The sequence below is a fragment of the Scyliorhinus torazame genome, chromosome 21 (assembly GCF_047496885.1).
Source record: "Scyliorhinus torazame isolate Kashiwa2021f chromosome 21, sScyTor2.1, whole genome shotgun sequence".
NCBI classification, from domain to species: Eukaryota; Metazoa; Chordata; class Chondrichthyes; order Carcharhiniformes; family Scyliorhinidae; genus Scyliorhinus; species Scyliorhinus torazame.
Window position 1 is genome coordinate 117359856 of NC_092727.1, and position 26538 is coordinate 117386393.

At 49.1% G+C, this 26538-nt stretch overlaps 1 protein-coding gene across 2 annotated transcripts in view; it reads right to left on the reverse strand.

Annotated features, from left to right (window-relative positions):
- Nucleotides 1-7175: 7175 nt before the first annotated feature.
- The window catches only part of LOC140398569 (thyroid hormone receptor alpha-like), a 433293-nt gene continuing 413930 nt past the window's right edge, over nucleotides 7176-26538 (reverse strand). For both annotated transcript variants that reach the window (XM_072487371.1, XM_072487372.1), the window contains 3 exons: nucleotides 14571-14717; nucleotides 11881-12139; nucleotides 7176-9569 (listed from right to left, as the gene is read on the reverse strand). In XM_072487371.1, the coding sequence (XP_072343472.1) occupies nucleotides 9319-9569; nucleotides 11881-12139; nucleotides 14571-14717 (657 nt within the window). In that variant the 3' untranslated portion in view covers nucleotides 7176-9318. The remainder of the gene's footprint in view (nucleotides 9570-11880; nucleotides 12140-14570; nucleotides 14718-26538) is intronic.

The window sequence follows — 26538 nt, forward strand, 5'->3', positions numbered from 1 at the left end:
ATATTCAGTAGTTGTGAAAAGCACAATATAAATACATGTCTTCCTTTTCATCAGTTGCAATGCGAAGGCGTTTTCAAGGCTTTCAATGAATTCACACCAATGGAGCGAATTTCAGAATCTGCGCTTTCCTCCTAACCAATGCATGCTGTTCAATTTTGGATTTGGCTACAGGCAACAACCCTACTGAAATAACCAATAGTACGGAGGGTGGACAAATTAATTCCCACGAAAGGCTTGGGAAGAATTGCCAACTCTGCTGATTTTAGTTGAAAACTTAGCAATGAAGAGAGGCTGGTTAGGCTGGGGTTGTTCTCCTTAGAGCAGGGAAGGCTGAGGGGGGACCTGATTGAGGTGTACAGAATTATGAACGATATAGAATTTACAGTGCAGAAGTAGGCCACTCGGCCCATTGAGTCTGCACCGGCTCTTGGAAAGAGCACCCTACCCAAGCCCACACTTCCACCCTATCCCCATAACCCAGTAACCCCACCTAACACTAAGGGCAATTTTGCACACTAAGGGCAATTTATCATGGCCAATCCACCTAACCTGCACATCTTTGGACTGTGGGAGGAAACCGGAGCACCCGGAGGAAACCCACGCAGACACGGGGTGAACGTGCAGACTCCGCACAGACAGTGACCCAGTGGGGAATCGGACCTGGGACCCTGGAGCTGTGAAGCAATTGTGCTAAGAACTATGCTACCGTGCTGCCCGATATACATAGGGTAGATAGGAAAAAACCTTTCTTCTTAGTAGAGAAGTCAATGACCAGAAGGCATAGATTTAACGTAAGGAGCAAGGGATTTATTTATTTTTTCATTTATAAAGTTTAGGGTACCCAATCCTTTTTTTCCCCCAATTAAGGAGCAACTTAGTGTGGCCAATCCACCTACCCTGCACATCTTTGGGTTGTGGGAGTGAGACCCACGCAGACACGGCGAGAATGTGCAAACACCACACGGACAGTGACCCGGAGCCGAGATCGAACCCGGGTCCTCAGCGCCGTGAGGCAGCAGTGCTAAAACTGTGCTACCCTGCCGCCCTCAGGAGCAAGGGAATTAGAGGGGGGGGGGGGTTTAAACATTTTCACCCAGAAGGTGATGGGAATCTGGAACTCACTGGCCTGAAAAGGTGGTAGAACCCTCACAACATTTAAGAAACATTTAGATGAGCACTTGAAATGCCATAGCATACGAGGCGATGGACCAAGAGTCGGAAAGTGGGATTAGAGTAGATAGGTGCTTGATGGTCGGCGCAGAAGCAATGGGCCGAACGGCCTCTTTCTGTGCTGTTAAACTTACGACTCTAAATTGGGTCCCAAATCAAATCCCACTTTATATACTTATGCCAACTTTCTCACTAAATTAAATGAAGGTGAGTAATTCACCTCGAAGGTGGCCAGGCGGAAACTGGGTTGGGTGTCGCTGACGTCACCACCGGGTTCATTTTGCAGTACCCTGCTGCTCCTTGAACAACGCTGAGCGATTAGGTGAGCAAGTTGGGTTTCAGAAGCTTTGTCCTCAAAAAGTAAGTGCTGGGACATTCAAAAAACCAATGCAAGAAAGTAGTTCTCACTGCAAGATTTGAGGGATGTCTAACCCTGTCCCAGATCTCAGTTACAAAGGGTCACTGAGGTCTTATCAAAAACACATCTGGACTGTGTTAAAACAAAGATTCACAATGGTTAACGTTGACCCAGCAATCCACACCTCAACTGCTAGAAACACAATTGGAAAACACGAGAAACAGACTGTATATCATGGAGAAGATGAGGACCATTAATTAACTTAGGGAGAAAATGTCAAAAGTTCAGTAAAAACATTAAAAAAAATACTTTAAAATTTTTTTTTATAGAGTATCCAATTCAGTTTTTCCAATTAAGGGGCAATTTAGCATGGCCAATCCACCTACCCTGCACATCTTTGGGTTGTGGGGGCGATACCCACGCAAGCACGGGGCGAATGTGCAAATTCCACACAGACAGTGACCCAGAGCTGGGACCTCGGCACCGTGAGGCAGCAGTGCTAACCACTGCGCCACCGTGCTGCCCCTTTAAAAAAAAACTTAGGAGCTGCAATGAAACTTTGGGTCGTCAACCATATTTGGTGATTAACGTAGCACTGCCCTGTTCAATTAGCCGCTTGGTTTTCAGCGCGTTTAAATGGCACAAATTTTACGACAGTAGGGACCATGTCAGCTTAGCCACGCTCCTGAAAACTAGAGTCTGAAACTCCAGCTACAGTGCACATTGTCGAGTGAAACGCACTTGTTGGTGACTGTAAGGGCTGCCAGAGTGTTCATTCACTGTCAAGCCAGGCTATGTGATGCAGGACACTGACACTTTCAATCACACGGCTGATTAAAAGTAAAAGTGCTTTCTATGGGATATGATCCCAGGGACCCACATGGAGATAAACATCAACTTGGCAAATTACGCTTTTTGTTCTAGAACATAGAACATAGAAAAATACAGCACAGAACAGGCCCTTCGGCCCACGATGTTGTGCCGAACCTTCTGCCTGCAGCTTGCTGATCTTTAGTGCAAAGAGCCGTTGACAAGCCAGGTATTGCAGACTGGCACATCCCAAGGTCCAGGACTACGTGCCGAGGAACCCACTAAATACTGGGGCAGTCACGGAAAAGACTCAGCGGGGTAAATGCGCGTGAAAAACCTCGCCCTTTATGTAAGGTCAAATTCAAACCTCTATACAACGTACATTTTTACAAATTTTCTGACTAAAGTGTATTTTTGGAAAAAACAAATGATCGCAACTAAAACGACAGCGAAAGGAGGAATTAAAATGGTGTCCCCCAATTTTGGCTGCAGTGAGTCACTCGCCCTTTGTCTACATGCTTTCTGATTTCCTCCCTATCTTCAAAAAATGTTGAAGACCAGTTTCTTCACAATACCCCTTTGAACCTTCATCATCCATGAAGAATTCTGTGCCACTAAAGATACGATTGAACCCACCCCACGTCGCAGGGAAACCTGCACTGCTAGACGGGAAAAGTCCATCGCAACAGCTGGGGAATTCTGACCATTGGCTGCAGATGTCTGACTTGGCTTTGTGTGCTGCTAAAGGTTTGCACAGTATTTGCTCAATATTTTTGTTCCCTTTCTTCGGAAGGTGCACATAAACATGCAAGATTTGTCACCGAGTGCAGGAAGAGTGTTTTCCGGCTAGAGGTGCATACATTATTAATGTGGGAATACAGTGCGGAAAAGTTGGTCAAAAGCCTAATCAGACTGAGTTGTTGCAGCTGGGTTACAGGAAGAGTTCTGTGGACGGTGATGGGCTCTCCGTAAAGGCAAGGGTACTGGAATCCTGTCAGGAGTACAGGAGGAAAGGTTCACCAAATGATCCCGGGAATGAAAACTTCTAGTTGTGAAGGAAGATCTGGAAAATTGGGAGTTTTCACTAGGGGGAGGGATGGTTAAAGGATGAGCGAAAAAAGGTTTCCAAATTATCATAGGTTTCAAGAAGGCAAACATTGAAGGACTGGTTGCTACATTGGATATTATCAATGAAAGGGGGAGAGCTAGAAGAAATAATTTTGCACATGGTGTTAGTACAAGACTTCACCACTATTGAAGGTGAGATTGTAACCCCATTTAAACGGTAGTTGGACCAGCACTTGAAAGGAGGTGGGGAATTTGCAGCCGCTAACTCAAGTCTGTGTCTATTTTTGCCTGATTTGGCCTCAGCGAGGGGTCTTTTTCTATATGAAAAGTGCTTTGTAAATGCAAGTTGTTGTTGTTTTAAGAGCTCTGGTAGATTGGGCCAGTCGAGCAAGAGATGACGGAGCTAAGAAAGGAAGCAAGAAACCTTGCTAAAAGGATGACACCCAAAATAAACAGGTCCTAAAAGGGTATAGCTTCAGCGCTGGGATTTAATTGGCTGCCACAATAAGAGCAACAATTTTGATTCATAAAGGGCAGTGAGGGGAAAGTTGAAGGCGCCCCTCGTGGAAGAGTCAGCCCAATGTCCAAGGACACCTGCTTTTTGACAAATTCCTAACGCCTTTAGGCACTAAATCCACTCAGAGGCATGTGCAGAAAATGACAAGCCTTGAATGATCCTGAAATAAAAGCAGAAAAGTTGCTGGAAAGCCAAAGCAGGTGAGTCAGTTTGGGAAAATAACAGCTCTGGCTTGCCGCTCCATTGGAATTGAGATTAGGATGATGGGATCACTGTCTGAAATCTTTGCAGGTTGTAACTGACCGGCAAGAGGGGATATTAATGTATTATTTACAAATCACATAGTGTAATAGTGCAAATTCCCATCACATAAAACTTTGTGCTGGGAGTACTAGCTTACAAAAACTGTCTCACGGGACTAAAATGCAAAGTTAATTTTACAGATGCAACAAATCTTATGGAGCTACCCATTGCCAGTTTTGAATGTTAATGACTAAATGAGTTACAATAAATCTTTTGTTTTATAGATGTTCTAGGTACAAGATAAGCTCTGTACATATGAAAATGTAAAAAGCCATTAAGCCCTCATGGGGTTAAAATTGATCTGTACAAATATTTCATTGCAAATGCTAGCTGAACCGGACTTGTTCTTAAATCGTCTCCACGGAAACCAAACACTCACAAAATGCCATTGTGATTAACATGGAACATGTTAAGCCTCTGGGCCAGAGGTTGTGGGAAAGAGCTTTTAATTGTTTCCAGGGATGTGGGTATCACTGGCAAGACCGGCATCGATTGCCCATCCCTCACTGCCTTTGAGAAGGTGGTGGTGAGCCGCCCTTCTTGAACCGCTGCAGTCCATGCGGTGTTGATACAGCCCACAGTGCTGTTAGGAAATTCCTGTTGGGCAGGATTCTCTGGCCCCCCGCCGGGTCGGAGAATGGCCGGGGGGCGGCGTGAATCCTGCCCCGCCGCTGGCTGCCGAATTCTCCGGCGGCAGGGTTTAGGCGGGGGCGGGAATCGCGCCGTGCCGCTTGAAAGTGATTCTCCGGCCCGCGATGGGCTGAGCGGCCGCCCGTTTCCGGCCAGTCCTGCTGGTGTAAATCAAACCAGGTCCTTACCGGCGGGACCTGGCTCTACGGCGGGCTGCAGTGTCCTCGGGGGGGAGCGGGGGGATCTGGCCCCGGGGGGGTGCATTCACGGTGCCCTCCGCGGGCGGGCCTGTGCAGTGGGGGCACTCTTTCCCTCCACGCCGGCTGCTGTCAACCTCCGCCATGGCCGGCGCGGAGAAGAAACCCCCTGCGCATGCATTGGGATGGTGCCAGCACACGCTGGCGCTCCCGCACATGCGCCAACTCGCGCCGGTGGAGGCCCTTCGGCACTGGTTGGCACGATGCCAAGCCCTTCCGCGCCGGCTGGCGCGACCGCAACTCTACCGGCGCCGGCCTAGCCCCTGAAGGCGCGGAGGATTCCGCACCTTCCCGGCGGCCTGACACCGGAGTGGTTCATGCCCCGCCGGGTAGGGGAGAATCCCGCCCATGTGTTTCACTGTGAAAGGCAGCATTGCGTCACTAAAGTGCCACACAAAAAGCCAATCCACCTATTCGAATGGACATTCCAGATACCACAGTACTATTTGAGATATGGGAGTTCTGCATCCGGAGTCCTGGCCAACATTCCTCCCTCAATACCATCACAAGAAAGAGCTTTGCCTCGTAGATTTGCGTGGGCTCTGACTGTGGGCAAAATCGATTTCTACCTTTGATTAGCCAACAACAGTCAGCCAAATCAAGGTAATTAATTACATGCGAAGTGCTCAGAGATGTGATAAGGTGCTTTACAAATACAATTTTTTCTCTTTTATACATGGGGCATATTCACATTGTAATGGAAAAAAAACATGGTTTCTGTGTTCAGAATCTCATTACAGCTCCAAATGAAATATTTATCTAGAATATATACTTTTAACAATTATATTCAGTTTGAATATACCTGAGTAGATTCTTCACTTTACTTTCAAATCTTAACATTAACCCTTGAGTGGCTCTTATTCTGTCATTAGTTAGCAGCAGTGTTACAGGAAGGGACCGGTAGAGCATTTGAGCTCTTTGGTAATGTGCGGTTTAACATGTAGTGATGAGGTGTATCATGAAAATAAGTCCCTGCTTTGAATATTTCATTAATGGGTATTCAAGTAGTATGCAGATATCTGAGAAAACCTTATTTGTAATAAGGTACGACAAGATCTCTGTTGAGATTGTCTGGAGGTTGAGGTGGTTCCGGAGGATATGTGTGTGTACCTGAGTTTTCTAGATCAGCAAACTCCAATGTCATTCGTAGCCTGTGATTCTCAAACTGCAAAGAATCTGAAACAAACAATGTTTCTGTACTGACCGTGCGAATAGTCCTCGGTGTGAAGAATTGGGGGAGCCAGGCATCAAAGGTTTAAATCCGTGTTCCAATTAATTAGCAGCTATACTAAACTTTGGGGTTCCAACTTAGGATTTCTCTATCAGTTAAGTTAGCTCCCCTCAAATCCCCTCGCACTATTCAAAGATGATAAAAGCAGCAATTAAGAGTGAGGTGCGGGGGAGATGGTGGGTTTAGCAGCCGTATCTCTGGACTAGTAATCCAGAAAGCCTAAGCGCATGCCCTGTGGAGCCTGGGTTCAAATCTCACCATCACATTTAAATTCAACAAATTCATTGATTCACCTAATTGATGAAAGAAAATCTGGAATTGGAAAGCTAGTCTCAGCAATGGTGACCATGAAACTAACGATTGTTGTAAAAATCCATCTGCTTTGTTAGTGTTCTTCAGGGGTGGAATGTGCTGCTTGACATGTGACTGCAGAGTCACGGCTCGGAAATGGCCAACGTGTCCACTCGGTTGCAGCAGTTAGGGATGGCCAACAAGTGCTGGCCTTGCCAAGACGCCCATATCCCACAAAAGAATATAAAATGAAATAAGCCAGTAGAGACTGGAGGCTTGCAAACTGGATACACCACTGCATTATATCATTTAATATTAGGGACTCTAGCTGTTATCGACCCTGGCGAGTTTCAACAAATGGAAACAGATGGAACCGCATCTTCTAACTGGTGGATGCAATATACTGGGTGGGTCTTTCCACGCCTGCCGCCACATGTTTTACAGTAAGAAGTCTTACAACACCAGGTTAAAGTCCAACAGGTTTGTTTCGATATCTCTAGCTTTTTTGAGGAAGGAGCAGTGCTCCGAAAGCTAGTGACATCGAAACAAACCTGTTGGACTTTAACCTGGTGTTGTTAGACTTCTTACTGTGCTCACCCCAGTCCAACGCCGGCATCTCCACGTCATGTTTTACAGTGGTGGAGGCAGCCGGCATTTGGCGGGTGGTGGGGTCTTCTGGTCCCGCCGCTGTCAACGGGGTTCCCCCCCCTTTCTGCACCCCCCCACCTCTGGGAAACCTGCGGCGGGGGTCCGCGTCGGTGCGACCGGATGAGCCCGCCTGCGGGAATTGTGTTTTTTTTTTTGCAGGGTGGGGTGGGGAATTCAAAACCGGGAATCTGGATGGTGTCATTGAGGAAACCTTTGCAAACTTTGATGTGTCAATTTTGAGCTTCAGCTTCTTGGATTTGAAAATCATCGGCTAGCATCTAATACTGAGGTTATTACAGACAATAGCGTTTCCAACTTTGAAGGTCTTGGGCGGGTTTCTCCGTCCCGCTGCATCAGATTTCTGGTGCAACACGCCGTCGGGATTCCCCGTTTCGCCGGCTGGTCAATGGAGTTTCCCATTGTGGGGCAGCCCCGTGCCGTCGGGAAACTCCCGGACTGCTGGCAAAATGGAGAATCGTGACGGCGGAGAATTCAGACCCTTGTATTTAACACTGGTTTGTTCTTTTTTATTTGTTTCTGACAATGGGTGTGCTATCAGAGGAATAGAGGGCTGTTTAGCACCGGGTGAAATCGCTGGCTTTGAAAGCAGACCAAGGCAGTCCAGCAGCACGGTTCGATTCCCGTACCAGCCTCCCCGAACAGGCGCCGGAATGTGGCGACTGGGGGCTTTTCACAGTAACTTCATTTGAAGCCTACTTGTGACAATAAGCGATTTTCATTTCATTTCATGTGAGACTTTTAAACAGAGATGACTGGAACGGCACGCTTTCAAAGAAGACGACCGTTGCAGGATACTAGAGTACCCGAACACGGAGATCTTCATAGTTGTGTCTTTGAAGGAGTGGAGAGATGTAAAGGGCCTGTGTGTGGTTTAAAAATGATGATACCGGGGAAATAGCCACTAAAGGGTTAAGCAAAGGGGTCACCAAGGAAATCGCTCAGGCTCAGGACACAGGGTATAAACTCCCATCTCCGCACCCCCCCGTTTCCCCTGCAGGCACATTTTAAGACCAATTGAGGTGTATCCCTGTCAGGATTTTACCAATTGATACATTGCCACTGCAATGATTGATTGTGCAGCTAATTCCCCTGTTGTTCCTGAGCCTGGGAATCTCAGGTTACCCTTCTCGGTTGTCCCCACCCATTCTTCACGGTCCTTTTCCACCGCGATGCTCGTCAAACACATAAATGGCAGATTTCACTTGGCACAGGTGAGGTCTGTGCCACTAGGAGGCTTCACCCGACAGCAAAAAGAGGCCTCAGCTCTGATGGAACCGGGAGGGTCGCAGATGATTAATTAAGAAGGAAGGAGGTCTTGGAGTGAGCTCCCACAGAAAACGGCAGTGGATTGCAGACGAGCGTGCAATGAGCTCCCAGCTGTTGCGCGCAGGCAAACACATTCTACCGTGCTCGATAAGAGGAGCTGAAGTCTTCCCTAAACACCTCTCTGCAGCTTTTTATCCACTTCCATTCCTTCTTGTGTTGTTGCACTTCCTCCCATACGACACTGAGGTAGGGCAGTTCATGCCTTGACTTTCTCAATCCCTGTCTCTCTCTCTCTTAACCGTTGAAAGTAAAAAAAGAAATGTAGTCACCGATCATAATGTGAGGCTCTTTTCCACGCACAGCGATGATCAAAGTTAGAACGACGCTTTTGTTGGCTGACAAAGCACTGAAAAGGTTGCACAGGTTCGAACTTGTGAGAAATGAAGATGGGACCGTTGGCCATTTCGTTTTGGAGTTATCTGTTCATATAATCAGCTGTAAAGCAGCAATGCGCAGCTAGTCAGTACGACCCTCCTTTTGGCAAGACAGAGCACAAGGACCAAGAAACAATTTACTATGACTTACAAAATATTTGCAACTGGTACCCGCATTCATGGAATGGTTCTTTGAGTTTCGGCCAAGTTTAGATTGACAAAATGATCCACCACGATGGACATGAAGCCAGGCAGTTAGCCAGTGATTGTGTTTTGTGAGTTTTTTTTCTTGTTTCCCAGTTTTCACCTCAGGCCTACACTTCCTGGTCCTCAAACACCTCCAGGAATAAGGGAGGGAAGAGTTCTGTGGGACATTCAACCTTCATGTGCAGGAAGCGGCTGGCGTGACAGGCTCCAATCATCCGCAGGTCTGTGACTTTCATCAGCAGCTTTGGCCAGAAATGTGGAATGTCGTGTTTGCGATAGTTTATGTAGTGTTCAAACGCTAGGAGGTAGGCCTCTTGACACTTCTCTATTTTGTCTATACAAGTCAGTCCTGTTCGATCTGTAAGCAAGAACAACAGTTTGTCAATCGTGGCTTTCTGAACCTTTCATTATCTTGTCCATTTGTAACTGAGGTAACAACAATGCCAGCCTATAATAGTACTAAGGTTCAGTACTGAATAGTTCAATACTGAAGGAACGTTTAACCCATAGGCCAAAATCCATTTGTTGTAATTTGATCCCCACTCTTACTCTCCGTTCTGTGGAGATTTGCTTTTCTCTCCGTCTCCCTCAACATTGAGGTTGGAAGGAGAACAGGGTGAGTGCATTTACTCTGGTCTGAGAGCACTTCTGTGAAGCAACTCAACACTGTTTCCAATAGTCACGTGACCATCACCAGGCTGGAATGTTCCCTTCCAGTTAGGGTACACTTCAGCAGTCAAGAGCATTCAGCTTCTGATCTTCAGGTAAGCATTCTCCAAGGTGGCCTTCAGGGCGCACGACAATGCAGAATCGCCGAGCAGAAACTGATAGCCAAGTCCATGAATATGGCCTCAACCAGGACCTTGGATTCATGTCTCACTACATTAACCCCCCACATCTGGCCTGGGCTTGCGAAATCCTACTAACTGTCCTGGTTTGAGACAATTCACACATCTTTAACCAGTTATTATCCCCCTCTCCAGTTGCACCGTCTGGACCTGTAAAGACTTAATTACCTGCAAAGTCTCGCATTCAAAGTATCATCTTGCATCATTGGCATTGTCTATAAGTGTGTTTGTGTAACCCACCTATTCACTCACCCGATGAAGGAGCTATGCTCCGAAAGCTAGTGATTTCAGATAAACCTGTTGGACTTTAACCTGGTGTTGTAAGACGTCTTACTATGAAAGTAATATGGTTATTATGAGGCAAGAGGAGGCGGTGGCATAATGGTATCGTCGCTGGACTAATAATCCAGAAACCCAGGGTAATGCTCTGGGGATCTGGGTTCGAACCCCACCATTGCAATGTGACCTTTGAATTCAATAAGAATCTGGAATGAAAAGTCTAATGACCATAAATTGTTGCAAAAACTCATCTGGTTCACTAATAGGGAAGGAAATCAGTTGTCCTTATCTGGTCTGGCCTACATGTGACTCCAGGCCAACAGCAATGTGGCTGATTCTTTAAATCCCCTCATGGATGGGCAATAAATGCTGGCCGAGCCAGCGATGCCCATGTCCCAACGAATAAAGAAAAGTCAATCTCCTCCAATACGTTGTGATCAGAAGGCCTATTACCTGGGCGTATCTCATTTGACTTGTTCAGCCACTTGTATAGGTCCTAAAGGTGATTTTTACATTAATGCCCAGTAACTACCGTTTGTGGAAATCTGTTTTTCCTGGCTGGAGAGTATACAGCCCAGGAGGTTATCGGCTCAGGATAAGGGGAGAAATTGTTTCACTCAGTGGTTTGCGAATCTTTGGAATTCTATATCCCAGAGACCTTTGGATGTTCACTTATTGAGTGCATCCAGCAGAAGTGCTTCCAGCAGAAGGGATGTCCTCAAAGCATCCGTGAGAAGGTCACACATCCCCGCTGACTCTGGGAGCCCCTGGCTTGTGACCGGCCAAAAGGGAGAAGTTTAATTCGGGAAGGGACCAAACAAAGCAAGGGGCTTCATCGGGAAGACGCAGAAGTGAGTACAAGCTGTCGGAGAGGGCGCGCAAACCTCCAAACAACTCCTTTACCCAACTGTCCAACCTGCCCACATGTGGAAAAGTCTGCACGTTAATCATTGGACTCATTACTCATCTCAGAAGTCAGTGAACCAGCACAGCAGTAAATCATCCGCGATGCTGACGGACTCCCTCTGAAGGGGTACCTAAAGTTGAGATTGATAGAGGTTTATGCACTACAGGATTTGAGGGATAGAGAGATAGGGATAGAAAATTGCCCTTTGTGTCCAACATTGCCCGTAGTGTTGGGTGGGGTTACTGGGTTATGGGGATAGGGTGGAGATGTTGACCTTGGGTAGGGTGCTCTTTCCAAGAGCCGGTGCAGACTCGAGGGGCCGAATGGCCTACTTCTGCACTGTAAATTCTATGAAAATGGAATTGAGGTGGACGATCATCTGTGATTTTAATGAATGGCAGAGCTGACGGAAGGGGTTGTATCGACCACTCCTGTTTTTATTTCTTATAAAGTCACACTTGTGACTTGTAAGAAAATGCACAATCGTGTGCTGGCGCTATTGTTATCTTGCTATCCTCAGTAGCCTAACCAGTAGCCAGTAGTCTGATTGCAGAGCTGTGAAAAAAACCACTTCTTTGAGTTGAAAGAAAAGCACCTTCTACAACGTTAATACTTAATGCTGAGAGGAGGTATACCTGAGGACATCAATAAAACTGCCTGGAGTAGTGCCACCTCCGTGTCGTCCAGATTAAAGGCGGATAATGCTTTGCCCAGCTCAAATATGGCGTCTGAGACGACCCCTAGCCCTCCATTTTTCAGTTGCTCTCTTTTGACGGCCATTTCTCCATTTAGTGTCAGTGTCTCACTCTCTGCATCATAACGAACAGCAGCTCTCAAGGACATTATCTCCATGCAGCAGCCCTTCAAAAGGATGATCTGATCTTCACAAGGCAGCTGAACAAGAGAGAACACAGCAAAATAAACCACAAAGTAGCTTCATCAGCGAGAAATTAGTAACCGGACCAACTCTCTGTCTTGGGACACTGTGGGGAACGGCTAAATTAGAGCCATCTTTCAGAATGGGTTCTGATTTTGCAGAGAAACCCTACTCTGACTGCATGTCTTATTTCCCATCATTTACTGGCATCCATCCACTTTTGTAGAAATGTCAAATTGCCCTTCCCTCGTCTCTCTGCTTCAAAACCTTTCTCTCCTCTTTTCCTGAGGGCACTCACCCACACTGGGGCACAGTGTGCCTAGTGGGCCTAATAGGCCTTCTTCACATGTGAAGCTTAGATGGTAAATATCACCAAGCTAACCGGCCATGGGGGTTTCGCAGACAAATCTGATTCAGCCCTCGCCTGCCAGCCTCAACTTTCTATCAGGTTGGAAGGAGAATTGGCGAGAATTTTGGTGACTACCAGGTGTCTATTCCTCTGGTCACTAGACTGAACAACAAAGCCAGTGTGAATCTATAAAAATACTGTTCCAGTTTCTCATTCATTTGCAGTGACCGAGGAATATTTACCTGCGAATTACCAATTGCATCACTCTTCACATGGCTGGTTGGACCTCTATAAAGAAATCTGGCAGAGTATCTTGCAAGGCCCTTCATCAGATAACCTGCCAAAGTGTGAACACTTTCTGTCCCGTATCTCCATTCCTCCCCTAGAGGAGAGGCAATCAAACAGGGCAAGGAAATCATTCAAGGCGAGAGACCGCATGCGATGAAAAGGCAAACACACAGATAGAGAAAAGTATCACTGGAAATCGAAAGACCGGCTCCTGTCAAATTTGACATTTTTATTGAAATACATGGCGGTTCTCTCAACCAAAACCCTGATCCTCATGAATTACGGGGTCACCGTTTCGAGATGAGGGGTCAGCTGTCTGGCACTGAGACGAGGAGAAGCTTCCTCCCTCATGGGGTGTGAATCTGTGGAATTTCTGACCTCAGCCAGCTGTAGATGCTCAGTAATTGAGTATATTCGAGACAAAGGTTGCTAGATTTGTGGTTACTAAGGGAATGGAGGCCTTTGGGGGCAGTGCGGAAAGGCGGACTTGAGGGAGAAGAACAGCCATGATCTTGTTGACTGGTGAAGCAGGCTTGACGGACCGATTAGCCTATTCCAGCTCCTGATTGGTATGTGAATTAGTAGTGCTGTCATTGTGGAGCGTGGTTATGATTTGTTGAAACATTGCGTAAAGGCCTTGGGTTGTCATTCCTCACCTCTTTGTGCCCAGTTTAAGAGGCCCATTAGCCTGAAGCGGGTCGCCTGCCTGCTGCATTTGAGCCTCTGGTAAAGCTTTTGTTGTAACAAATGTCCTTTAATCTTCCTCGGCGTGAAGTATTTTGCTCCAATCTATTGCTTTTATCGGAATTACGTATTTGACAGAGATGCTGTCACCACAGTTTCCAATCACGATTGGGCATATTCCAGGAGGATTTGTCACATGACTTCTCACATCCAACTGCCCCACCCTCCTCCCATTGGTCACCCTACAACACTGCCTTTCCATGCCAATCGGAAAGATCCTGGAGTGACTCTGAAGAGTTGGTAATCTAGACTATTCAGAAGTGTTGGCAAGAGATCCTGATGCCCCGTTGATCAGAATGAAGGGTCCTATTACTAGGGCTTACAGCAGGTCAGTCTCTGAGACTGGCTGAAGGGAGGGAAGACCCTACCTTCCAGTGAGGTAAAACTGGGACTCTACAATCCTGGACGACTGCCAGCGCCCACGCGACAGGACTCGAAGGCAGTAGCCACTGGGGTGGAAAATAGGAAAGCCTCTGGCTTTTCTCCCCTTTCTCTGCTGTTAGGAATTGTTGAGCAGTGAATCAGTAAATGGTAGTTATGGTAAGGGGGGTCGGTGGAAGGGGGGGGGGGGGTGGCGGAAGGGCGACATGAGGTTTGGGAGAAGGAAAATCCCCCAAATCCCAGTTGGGCAGGACTGTTGAGAGGCTTCACTGACCAACTTCTCCGATATTCTCTGATGCGATCACAACCAACCACCCCCCCCACTAATCAAGGACTATGGGCGGCAAGGTAGAACAGTGGTTAGCGCTGCTGTTTCACTGCGCTATGGTCCCAGGTTCGATTCCCGGCTTGGGTCACTGTCTGTGCGGAGTCTGCACATTCTCCCAGTATCTGTGTGGGTTTCCTCCGGGTGCTCCGGTTTCCTCCCACTAGTCCCGAAAGACGTGCTGTTAGGTAATTTGAACATTCTGAATTCTCCCTCAGTGTACCCGAACAGGCGCCGGAATGTGGCGACTAGGGGCTTTTCCCGGTAATGTCATTGTGGTGTTAATGTAAGCCTACTTGTGACAATAAAGATTATTAATTAAATTATTAAAAATAAGGCACATTTTCAATGATAAAAATACCTCAGAGAACATTGGTAGCTTTTTGGCAAAATCCACAACTCTGGTGATGGCTGGGGTGATAATCCTGGTAAATTGACTGAAGGCTTCGAGATCCACTTTGTCTCCTTCTGATGTAGTAGCCATTGGAGATTGGCCTATGTCTTCTGGCTGTGGGCATAGATTACGATAAATGAGAGGCCGTCTAGAAATGACACTTGGCTGGGTGTTAACCCTATTAGGAGCGATTGAGGCGGTGTTATCATGGATGCTGCACAAGAGCAAATGGTCATTAAACCCAAGGGAGCCCAAATAATTGCAAAAGCTATAAACCTTTGAAAAGGGATTCACGCCAATCTCAGATTGAAAAAACTTCCATCTATGTAGCACTTTACATGAGCCATCAGATAGCTCTGATTTATGGGGGGCATAGATCGGCTAAATAGAAATAAACGTTTGCTCTTAGTACAGTGGCCAATGACCAAGGGGCATAGATTAAGGGTAAGGGGCATGAGATTTAGAGGGATTTGAGAAAAACGTGGTGAGAATCTGGAACTCATTGCCTGAAAGGGTCCCAGAAGGATGATCTGGTCTTTTGAGATGTTGATTGAAAGGATAAGAGTCTTTGGGCATGATCTAATGGCCTCGCTGCGTCCGACTTGGGGTGCAGCGAGGCCGCTTAATCTTGTGAGAGGCCCCTCGTGGGATGAGATTTATGACACTCGTTACGTCTCGCGAGATCTAACGAGATCTCTCAAGGCGTTGCGATCTGAATCCCACCCATTGGGGGTGGGATCCAGACTTGCATGTTCAAGTGAGTAGTTAGTCTCACTTGAATATGTCTGCGCTGGAGTTACACAAGGCGCCTGATCTAACGGCCTCGCCTCGGAGACCCCGAGTGGGCGCGGTTAACACTGGTTTCCACAAATGTGGAACAGGTGTACCGGCACTTGAGGAGGTCTCCCAGGCGATCAGGGACACCTGGGTGGTCGGGCTCTGAGCAGGATGGTACCCTGGCACCCCAGAAGCCATCTGGGCACAATGGCATGCCCAGGTGGCATCTTGCCCGTGCCGAGGATCACTCCCTGGGATGCCCTGACCTTATGAGATGGGGTGCGGGAGGCTCAATGACCCCTTAATTGGTAAGCTGGGGAATGGGGAGGGATCCAGAGGCTGTGGTGGGAGGTCCAGAGATCTAGGCGCCATTTATCTTCCTCCACTGGTGAGCCGAGCTCGTCCGCTCAGAAAATGAGCCTAAGTGCGGCCTAGGCGGGGCGTTCCTCACTGAGGCCCAGAAATGAAGCAGAATCCCATTTAATAGCGGGGTCATTCTCGGTGCTTCAAGCACCCGGAAACACCCTGCTAAACACGCCCAAAATGGGATTCTCTTTCATTTCCATTAAATCGGGCCCTTTGTTTCAGTTGAACATTTCCCAGGATCCAACTGTCACTTCCTGCGTCCTCTGAAAACCATCCCACACGGGTAGGCCCCAATCACCGCCGATCGCTGGGCCTTTGGCCAATTCATTGGCCACCAGCCAACCATTTGAACCAAATCCCTCTAATCTCTTGGCTACCAGAAAGTCTGAGTTCTGCTGTCCGAAAGCTAAGGGCAGGATCCAATGGCCACACTGCGCTGGAAAACCAGTGTGCCGTGGCGCAGTGTGGCTGGTGAAAGCCGGGAGATCTACCTGGCTCGCCACGCCTGCATGATTCATATATACATGGCAAGATGGTATATTTACATAGCTTTATACACTGGCTCTTGGCCGCGCGTACCGTTTCCCCCCACCCTCCATGCTATCTCCCGCTCGTCCATCCCCTCAAACAGTCTCTCGTTTCCCCCCCCCCCCCCCCACCCAGGGTTGCTGCTGCTGATCGACCTTCTTCTAACGCTCCGTGAGATATTCTAGGAACGGTTGCCACCGCCTGTAAAACCCCTGTGCAGACCCTCTCAAAGAAAACTTGATTCTCTCCAATTTTATGAACCCCGCCATGTCTTTAATCCAGGTCTCCAGGCTAGGGGGCTTCGCCTCCTTCCACAATAGCAAGACCCTTCGCCGGGCTACTAGGGACGCAAAGGCCAGAATTCCGGCCTCTTTCGCCTCCTGCACTCCCGGCTCATCCACTACTCCAAATATTGCTAGCCCCCAGCTTGGCTTGACCCGGACTTTCACCACCTGGGATATTGCTCCCGCCACTCCTCTCCAGAACCCCTCCAATGCCGGGCATGACCAAAACATATGGACATGGTTCGCCGGGCTCCCTGAACATCTTTCACATCTATCCTCTACCCCAAAGAACCTACTCAGCCTCGCCCTCGTCAAATGCGCTCTGTGAACCACCTTAAATTGTATCAGACTGAGCCTGGCACACGAGGAGGAGGTATTAACCCTACCCAGGGCGTCGGCCCATAGCCCTTCCTCAATCTCCTCCCCCAGCTCCTCCTCCCATTTACCTTTCAGTTCTTCTACTAGCGCTTCCCCCTCTTCTTTCATCTCTTGGTATATTTCCGACACCTTGCCCTCCCCGAACCATACCCCCGAGATCACCCTATCTTGAACTTCTTGTGCCGGGAGCAACGGAAATTCCCTCACCTGTCGCCTCACAAAAGCCCTCACCTGCATATATCTAAATGCATTTCCCGGGGGTAACTCAAATTTCTCCTCCAGTGCCCCTAGGCTCGCAAATGTCCCGTCAATGAACAGGTCCCCCATTCTTCTTATCCCCGCCCGATGCCAGCCTTGGAACCCCCCGTCCATCTTCCCCGGGACAAACCGGTGGTTACCCCTGATCGGGGACCACACCGATGCTCCCATTGCACCCGTGTGTCTTCTCCACTGGCCCCAGATCTTTAGTGTTGCCGCCACCACCGGGCTTGTGGTGTATTTTGTCGGCGAGAGCGGCAGCGGTGCCGTTACCAACGCCCCCAGGCTCGTTCCTTTACAGGACGCCATCTCCATCCTCTTCCATGCCGCCCCCTCTCCCGCCATAACCCACTTACGGATCATCGCCACATTTGCTGCCCAGTAGTAACTCTCTAGGTTTGGCAAAGCCAACCCTCCTCGGTCCCTGTTGCGTTCCAAGAACCCTCTCCTAACCCTCGGGGTCTTATTTGCCCACACATACCCCATGATACTCCTACCTACTCTCTTGAAAAAGCACTTGGTGATCACGATGGGAAGGCACTGAAACACGAACAAAAACCTCGGAAGGACCACCATTTTGACCGACTGCACCCTACCCGCCAACCAGAGCGGGAGCATGTCCCATCTTTTAAAATCCTCCTCCATTTGCTCCACACCCTCGTCAAATTCAGTTTATGTAGGGCCCCCCAGCTTCTGGCTATCTGGATCCCTAGATACCGAAAACTCCTCTCCGCCCTCCTCAGCGGTAGGTCCCCTATCTCTCTTTCTTGGTCCCCTGCCTGTAATACAAAAAGCTCACTCTTCTCTACATTAAGCTTGTAGCCCGAGAACTCTCCAAACTCCTTCAGAGTCTGCATGACCTCCACCATCCTCTCTATTGGGTCCGCCACGTATAGCAGCAGGTCATCCGCATATAGCGATACCCGATGCTCCTCTCCCCCGCGGACTATCCCCCTCCATTTCTGAGACTCCCTATGTGATATGGCCAAGGGTTCGATCGCCAATGCAAACAACAGGGGGGACAGGGGGCACCCCTGTCTCGTCCCTCGGTACAGCCGAAAGTACTTCGACCTCCGCCGGTTTGTCACTAAGCTCGCCACCGGGGCGCTGTAAAGGAGCTTAACCCATCTAATAAACCCTCCCCCGAACCCAAACCTGCGCAATACCTCCCAGAGGTACTCCCACTCTACTCGGTCAAAGGCTTTTTCCGCATCCATAGCTGCCACTATCTCCGCCGCTCCCTCCTCCGATGTCATCGTTATCACGTTTAAGAGCCGCCGCACATCGGTATTTAACTGCCTGCCCTTTACGAATCCCGTTTGGTCCTCGTGAATCACCCCCGGGACACAGTCCTCAATCCAAGTGGCCAGTACCTTCGCCAATAGCTTAGCATCCACATTGAGGAGCAAAATCGGCCTGTACGATCCACAATGCAGTGGATCCTTGTCTCGCTTTAGTATCAGGGAGATTGTCGCCTCCGACATTGTCTGGGGCAGGGTTCCCTCCTCTCTTGCCTCATTGAAGGTCCTCACTAGTAGCGGGGCCAGCAGGTCCACATATTTTCTATAGAATTCCGCCGGGAACCCGTCCGGCCCCGGGGCCTTCCCCGCCTGCATGCTCCTCAAACCCTTACTCAACTCCTCCAACCCAATTGGTGCCCCCAAACCAACTGCCTCCTGCTCCTCCACCCTCGGGAACCCCAGCTGGTCCAGGAATCGCCTCATCCCCCCCTTCCCCCCCTGGGGGCTGGGATCTGTACAGCTCTTCATAGAAGTCCTTAAATACCTTATTTATTTCCATTGCACTTCGAACCGTGGCTCCCCTTTCATCTTTGATTCCCCCTATTTCCCTCGCTGCCGCCCTCTTGCGGAGCTGGTGCGCCAGCATCCGACTAGCCTTTTCCCCGTACTCGTAAGTCGCCCCTTGCGCCTTCCTCCACTGTGCCTCCGCCTTGCCCGTGGTCAGCAGGTCAAACTTTGTCTGGAGCTGTCGCCTTTCCCCAAGTAATCTTTCCTCCGGGGCCTCTGCGTATCTCCTGTCACCCGCAAGATCTCCCCCACTAGCCTCTCCCTTTCCATTCCCTCTATCTTCTCCCTCTGAGCCCTGATGGAGATCAGCTCTCCACTGATCACCGCCTCCCATACCACCCCCACTCGCACCTCCCCGTTGTCGTTGGCCTCCAAGTGCCTTTCAATACAACCCCTCACCTTCCCACACACCACCTCATCGGCCAGCAGTCCCACATCCAGCCACCACAGCGGGCGTTGGTCCCTCTCCTCTCCCAGCTCCAGTTCCACCCAGTGCGGGGCATGGTCCGAAACGGCTATGGCCGAATACTCCGTCCCCCCCACTCTCGGGATGAGCGCCCTACCCAGAACAAAGAAATCTATCCGGGAGTAAGCCTTATGCACGTGGGAGAAAAAAGAAAATTCCCTGGCCTGCAGCCTTGCAAACCTCCATGGGTCCACTCCCCCCATCTGATCCATAAACCCCCTAAGTACCTTGGCCGCCGCCGACCTCCTTCCCGTCCTTGATCTGGAGCAGTCCAGTGCTGGGTCCAGCACCGTATTGAAGTCCCCTCCCATTATTAGTCCTCCTACCTCCAGGTCTGGAATGCGCCCCAACATGCGCTGCATGAATCCAGCATCATCCCAGTTCGGGGCGTATACATTTACCAACACCACTCACGTTCCTTGTAACCTACCACTCACCATCACATATCTCCCTCCATTATCCGCTACGATAGTCTTGGCCTCAAATGACACATGCTTTCCCACCAGAATTGCCACCCCTCTATTTTTTGCGTCCAATCCCGAGTGAAATACCTGTCCTACCCATCCCTTTCTTAACCTGACCTGGTCCGCCACCTTCAGGTGTGTCTCTTGGAGCATTGCCACATCTGCCTTCAGTCCCTTCAAGTGCGCGAACACTCGAGCCTGCTTCACCGGCCCATTCAGGCCCCTCACGTTCCACGTTATCAGCCGGATTGGAGGGACTCTCAAACCCCCCTCCACCCCCACCCCCGACTAGCCATCTCCTTTTCTGGGCCAGTCCCTTGTCCGCGTCTCCCTCACTCTCCAGTCCCCCAGCTGGGGGACCCCCGCCCCAGCCACCTCTTCTGTGTCCCGTTCTCTTTCGGCCAGTGCAGCAGCAACCCTTTCCCCCCCCCTTCCCCCCCTCCCTCCTCTCCCCCCCCACTAGATCCCTGTCTAGCTTTTTTGCTCCCCCATATCCCTCCCGTAAGTCAGCTGACACCTGCTGACCCCGGCTTCCCCCACCATCCCTTTAACCCCCCCATGTGGCAATCTCCCAATCAATGTACATTCCTTTGTTCCCCTTCCAGCCTTTTTTGCCGCGCGCGGGAAAGACAACCCCGCGCTTCCCAAAGCCTGCCCCGCCTCCCATGGCGCAGCTCCTGTCGTGGCCTTGTCCCTCTCCCCCAGCCCATATATCCTTTCCTGCGCGTGGTTGACCCCCTATGTACAACAACCATCATACTTCAACCCTCAAACACCCCCCTCCCACACAAACGCTCAATTAGAGTCCAATTTTTCAGCTAGTATAAAGGTCCACGCCTCTTCGGGCGTTGCGAAGTAGTGGTGTTGGCCATTATGTGTCACCCACAGTCGCGCTGGCTGCAGCATTCCAAATTTCACCCCTTTCCGGTGCAGCACCGCTTTGGCCCGGTTGAAACCCGCTCTCGGCTTAGCGACCTCCGCTCTCCAGTCCGGGTATATTCTGATCTCCGCATTGTCCCACTTACTGCTCCGTTCCTTCTTGGCCCATTTCAGGACCCTCTCTCTGTCCGTAAACCGGTGAAATCTCACCACCATCGCCCTTGGCGGCTCTTTTGTCTTGGGCTTCCTCGCTAGCACTCGGTGCGCCCCACCCAGCTCCAGCAATCTCGGGGGGACCTCCACACCCATCAGCATCTCAATCATTGTGCCCACATATGCCGCGGCATCGGCCCCCTCCACTCCTTCTGGGAGTCCCAGGATCCTCAAGTTGTTTCTCCTTGATCTGTTCTCCAGATTTGAGTCTTCCCGCCCACGTCCTGTGCAGCGCCTCGTGCCGCTCCACTCTCTCCGCCAGGCCCACGAGCTCGTCGTCGTTCTCACTCACCTTTTCCTGGCTCTCCTGAATCTTCACCTCTTGGGCTTTCTGGGTTGCTCCAAGTTTTTCCACCATTGCCAGTATAGGCGCCACCATCTCCTTACGCAGCTCCTCGAAGCAGCCCTTGATGAACTCTTTCATCTCCTCTCTGTCCGTGGGCGCCGCCATTTTGTTTTTTTCTTCTTTCTTCTCCCGCTGCTCCAGGGCCGTTTTCCTCGCCGTTTCACTGCGGGTCCGGTCCATGCAGGGCTGTAGGGGACTTCCTCCGTTCTTCCCCACGGGTTTTTTTTTTTTTTAAAAGGTCCGTTGGGGCTCCGTTAGCGGGCCCAAAAGTCCGTTTCTGTGGAAGCTGCCGACTCGCGCGGCTTAGCTCCGCATCCCGCTTCATCGCGATCTTGCGAGACGTTGCGATGCAAATCCCGCCCATTGTGGGTGGGATCAGGTTTTGGCAAATCGGCATATTAGAACAAGGCAGTGAGCCTCACTCTAATGTGCAGATTCCCGAGGTACCTGAGGCTTTGTCATGAGAATGTCACTTTAAGAAATGTTTGGCTGCTCATATTACTGCAGTGATGTCAGAGTGTGGGTGGAGCTGGGCTTTTTACTTTCGTTTTAGGCTGTTTGCTGCAGGGTGTATTTTAGTTTTGTTTCCAGTGTTGGAGCTGAAGCCAGACAGAGCAGGTGTACTGTTGATCTCTCTGCCATGAAAAGACTATCTGTTGATCATTTGGTGAATTCAGAATTATAAATGTTCTCAGTAGTGAATGTAAACCTAATGTGCTTCTGTTCAAAGGTGTTTCTTTTGTCTTCTGGATGTTGTTTGGGAATTTATTAAGGATTACTTAGTGTTGTATTCTTTGGGGGTTGTATTTGAATTGATGGTTGCTAAGATGTTCACTGTATGTTTCAAAAAGGTTAACTTGAGTTCATAGAATAAACATTGTTTTGCTTTAAAACTTACTTTTCCATTTCTGATGTCCCACACCTGTAGAGTGGGCCGTGTGCTCCCCATACCACAATCTATTAAAAGTTATGGGTCAGGTGAACTCCATGATACACTTTGGAATTCTCTAAACCCTGGCCCATAATAGGATTCATTTGCCTCAGAGATCTCGGGCGAGTGCTGTTCAGCACTGGTCCCCACAAATGGGGAGCAGATGAAGTGCACTCGTGGGGGTCTCCCAGGATCATTCGGGGCCTCGGAGATCGGGACAAAATGGCATTCCAATCTGTTGCTACAATGGGGAATTCTGGCGAGTGGGGCTCTCCACTGTACAAAATGGAGCTGTGTACGACCCCGGCTGCGCATTCCCCCATTCAGCCCCTTGTACAATGAGAGTCGCGTTGTACAGCCATGTGTTTCTCAGCACTGCGAATGCGGGACACACGCGGCTAAACGTACTCACTAGGGGACTTTGTTCCCTTTGGGAGAATTGCACCCTTCGGGGCAAAAACACAGTGTACTATCTTGCAACATTTGAGTTCCTCACTTCCTCTGCTTGAATTAAAGGGGTACATGTCCATTAAACATCCAAGGATGAAAAATGATAACCAAGAAGTAAAAGAAATGGGAAATAAGGTAATCAACAGGACGGACACTTGCATCTTTGGTTACTCAGTTAATTCTCTGGCACTCTATGCCTATTCTGCCTGCTCTTACATACTTCAGCAAAGTCCCCTCACTGTGTATTTACCATTTCATCTCCCGGAGGCCTACCCATTCAGCCCTCTTGTACACTGTACCCATTCACCCAGCTCCCTCCCGTTGTCCGCAACTGTTTCAAAATACATCACCCGACCAGGCCACCAACATTCCAAAGGTATTTGGGAAATGAACAGAATTAAAGAGACCTCAGAGACTCTGTGAGTTTCATGATATTTCTTTGTAAATGCAGAAAAGGTGGGGGATGTTTGTGACCATGTTTGGGGAGCTGTTTGTCGCAGGGTGGGGTGGGGGGGGGGGGGGCGGGGGGGGGGGTGCGGTGATAAAGGGGAAAAAATTTGTAGAGCCTATAGTTGATTGCTGGGAAGTATGTTTCCCGGGGTGTTTATTTATTGTAACCTGTTTTGACACATGTTTGTAATAAAATTTCAAAAAAGTAAGTGCAGAATCCTGTTTTTTTGAATCGGGAGTGCTGAATCTATCATCGCTTTTGGGGAGTTGACAGATAGTGAGGGGAAATTGAGCGGGATATAGTCGGAAGTGCTAAAGTATTGTGAAAACTTTGCGTGTGCTTCAGCCTGGGTTACACAAGCCCGGGTTGCATTCCCTGCAATTTGGAAGACTAAAGTGCAACTTGTTAGAAGATTGGAAGGTATTAAGAGAAACTGACAGGACAGAGAGAAGATATCTCAGCTGGTTGAGGAATCTGGCACAGGGGAATAATTCAATTAGAGCCAGAACTCGCAGCAATATTGTGAGCAGTTTTGGGCCCCGAATCTAAGGAAGGATGTGCTGGCCTTGGAAAGTGTTCAGAGGAGGTTCACAAGAATGATTCCCAGAATGAAAGAATTGTCATATGAGGAGCGCTTGAGGATGCTGGGCCTGTACTCGATGGAGTTTAGAGGGATGAGAGGGGATCTCATTGAAACGTACAGACCTAGATAGAGTGAATGTGGATAGGATGTTTCTACTAGTAGGAGAAACTAGAACTCGAGGTACAGCCTCAGACTGAAGGGACGATTCTTTAAAAGAGAGACGAGGAGGGATTTCTTCAGCCAGAGGGTGGTGAATCTGTGGATCTCATTGCCGCAGAAGGCTGTGGTGGCCAAATCACTGAGTCTTTAAGACAGAGATAGATAGGTTCTTGATTAATAAGGGGATTGGGGTTACGGAGAGAAGGCAAGAGAGTAGGGTGAGAAATATATCAGCCATGATTGAGTGGCTGAGCACACTCGATGGGCTGAATGACCTAATTCTGCTTCTCTGTCTTCGGGTCTTATGGAGGGAAGTCCAACCTGCCTCTGAGCAAAAAGGCTGCTGGAAATATGAAACTCTCTTCCACGAATGGCAATTAATGTCAAATCAGTTGTTAATTTCAAAGCTGAGATTGGGAGATTCCTGGTAAGCAAAGATTTGGGCAAAGGTGAGGTAAATGGAGTTAGTTCGCAGGTCAGCCGTGACCTCATTGGACAGAGGTACAGGCTCATGGGGTAAATGGCCAACTCCTGTCCCTATGCTCCTCCATGTGCTGATGTACGTTCGACTTTCTCACACCGTGGGGCTGCTCAGCTTGGACCCCAGGCCAAATTTCCCAACGGTATCATTAGAATTCACCAATTTAAAAGAAAAATCAACAGAAGTAGGGAGAGAAACGGTCAACCAAGATTTCTTCTAAATCATTTCTACCTAAAGAACATCAAAAAGGCACAGCTGAGTATGTTGTTTTGTCTATGAAGTCTCAGAAATTATGTTGTATATGTCTTTATGCGGTAGCTGCATAATATAAAAGGGTCCAGACCAAGGGTCAATGTGGGACTGTCGAATAATAGCACCACGGTATGCTGTATAGAGTCACATGGTAGGAAACTTTGTGGGTAGAGACAGATGAAATGAAAATCGCTTATTGTCACAAGTAGGCTTCAAATGAAGTTACTGTGAAAAGCCCCTAGTCGCCACATTCCGGCGCCTGTTCGGCGAGGCTGGTACGGGATGTGGAGCATAAACACCGATATGGAGCTGGTGGACCGAATGGCCTGTAAATTCTTGATTAAACAGATCTCTGTCCACCTTTAGTTCTTCGCTGCCCTCGGGAACTGAGCATTCCCCAGTCACAATAAAGAGGACAATATGGAGCAGCTCATCTGTGCTGTATTTCAATTCAAGGGTGAGAGATTAAATGACCACCATTTCCCTCTCACCATAATTAATGGAAAGGAAACCAAGACTTTGCCAATGTGTAATGATTTATGTTGTAGTTCAAGCGGCAGTATGTTCTGGTATGTTCATTCAATGCTTTTATTTATTGCAGTCCTTATCTGTTTGAAACCTGTAACAACCTGGAGATTGAATGGGGGCTATCAGATTACTAGATCATGATAAATGAAGAGTTAATGGAGCCTGCCAGGAGTCTGCAGTCTTTAGTCTCCGAAATGGAAGACAATTCTTGACGTACATTCACTCTTTGGTTGTTAATTCCAACAGCTCCTTCCTGGCAGGGTGTCCTGACAGAGGTCTCTGAATCTGCTCCCTGGGCATAAATTAATTCACTGCAAAGCCTACGTCTTTTGAAATTTATACCCTTAAGTCAGGAAAGTTCCTGAACATTGTGACTTTTGGGAAATTTAATATCTTTCAGCCTGGGGACCATATAGCAGTGGAGCTCAAAATAGAGGTTGGAGGGCACCTCTCTGCAAAGGTCTCTTATGATTGTGCGTCTCAGATCTTTATCTTCCAGATCCAGGTTCTCAGTGGAACCAGAGGAGGTAAGGAAACGAGGGGGCCGAAGGCTGGCTTTTGTGCGCTGGTGCAAGTCAGGTCAGAATGGTTAAGAACTGTTGTGAATCCTGTCAGAAAGATAATGCCGCAATGTTTTATTTGGTTATTTTTTGCACAGCAGGGAGGGAAAATGGTTTTGTGGATGATTGTAGGGATGGCGGTGAAGGTGAGGTTTGGTTGGGGGGTGGGGAGGGTTGGGGTTGGAGGGTGAGGAGGGTGGGAAGGTGGGGTTGGGGGTCGAGGCTGCGGGTGGGGTTGACAGGTGGGCTTGAGGATGAGGTGGAGGGTAAGGGAGGGGCTGTGGGGTAAAGGAGGATGGATTTAGGGGTTGGGTCGGCAGGTGGGGGCGAGGGTGGTGGTGAGCGATGGGGAGCGGGTTGGGAGTGGGGGTCCGGTAGAGGGTGGGGTTGGGGTGGGAACTTGTGTATAGAAATTTAAAGAGAGGCAGGCAATGAAAGAGAACTGGAGGAATGAAAGGCAGATTAAAACCTCCAGCCTTAGAAAATACTCAAAGAGCATCTCAATGCCACAGGCAGCCTTTGCAAAGGCTGAAGAGCTGAGAAGTGATTGGTGAAAATGACGGGAAAGGCGGCCCAAGGTGTGGACCACAAATCTATAGGTGAGTGATGGATCAGCCGAGCACCTGGCCCCTGGGCTGGTTTGATGGAGGCGGAGGTGATTTTAAGAGGTTTTGACTCCATCTCTGTTAATCACCCAGGCGGCATGCCTAGCCCTGGTAGGAGGCGGAGACTGCTTTGAGCCGGGAGCTGACACCGATGCCCTCTGTGGCTTT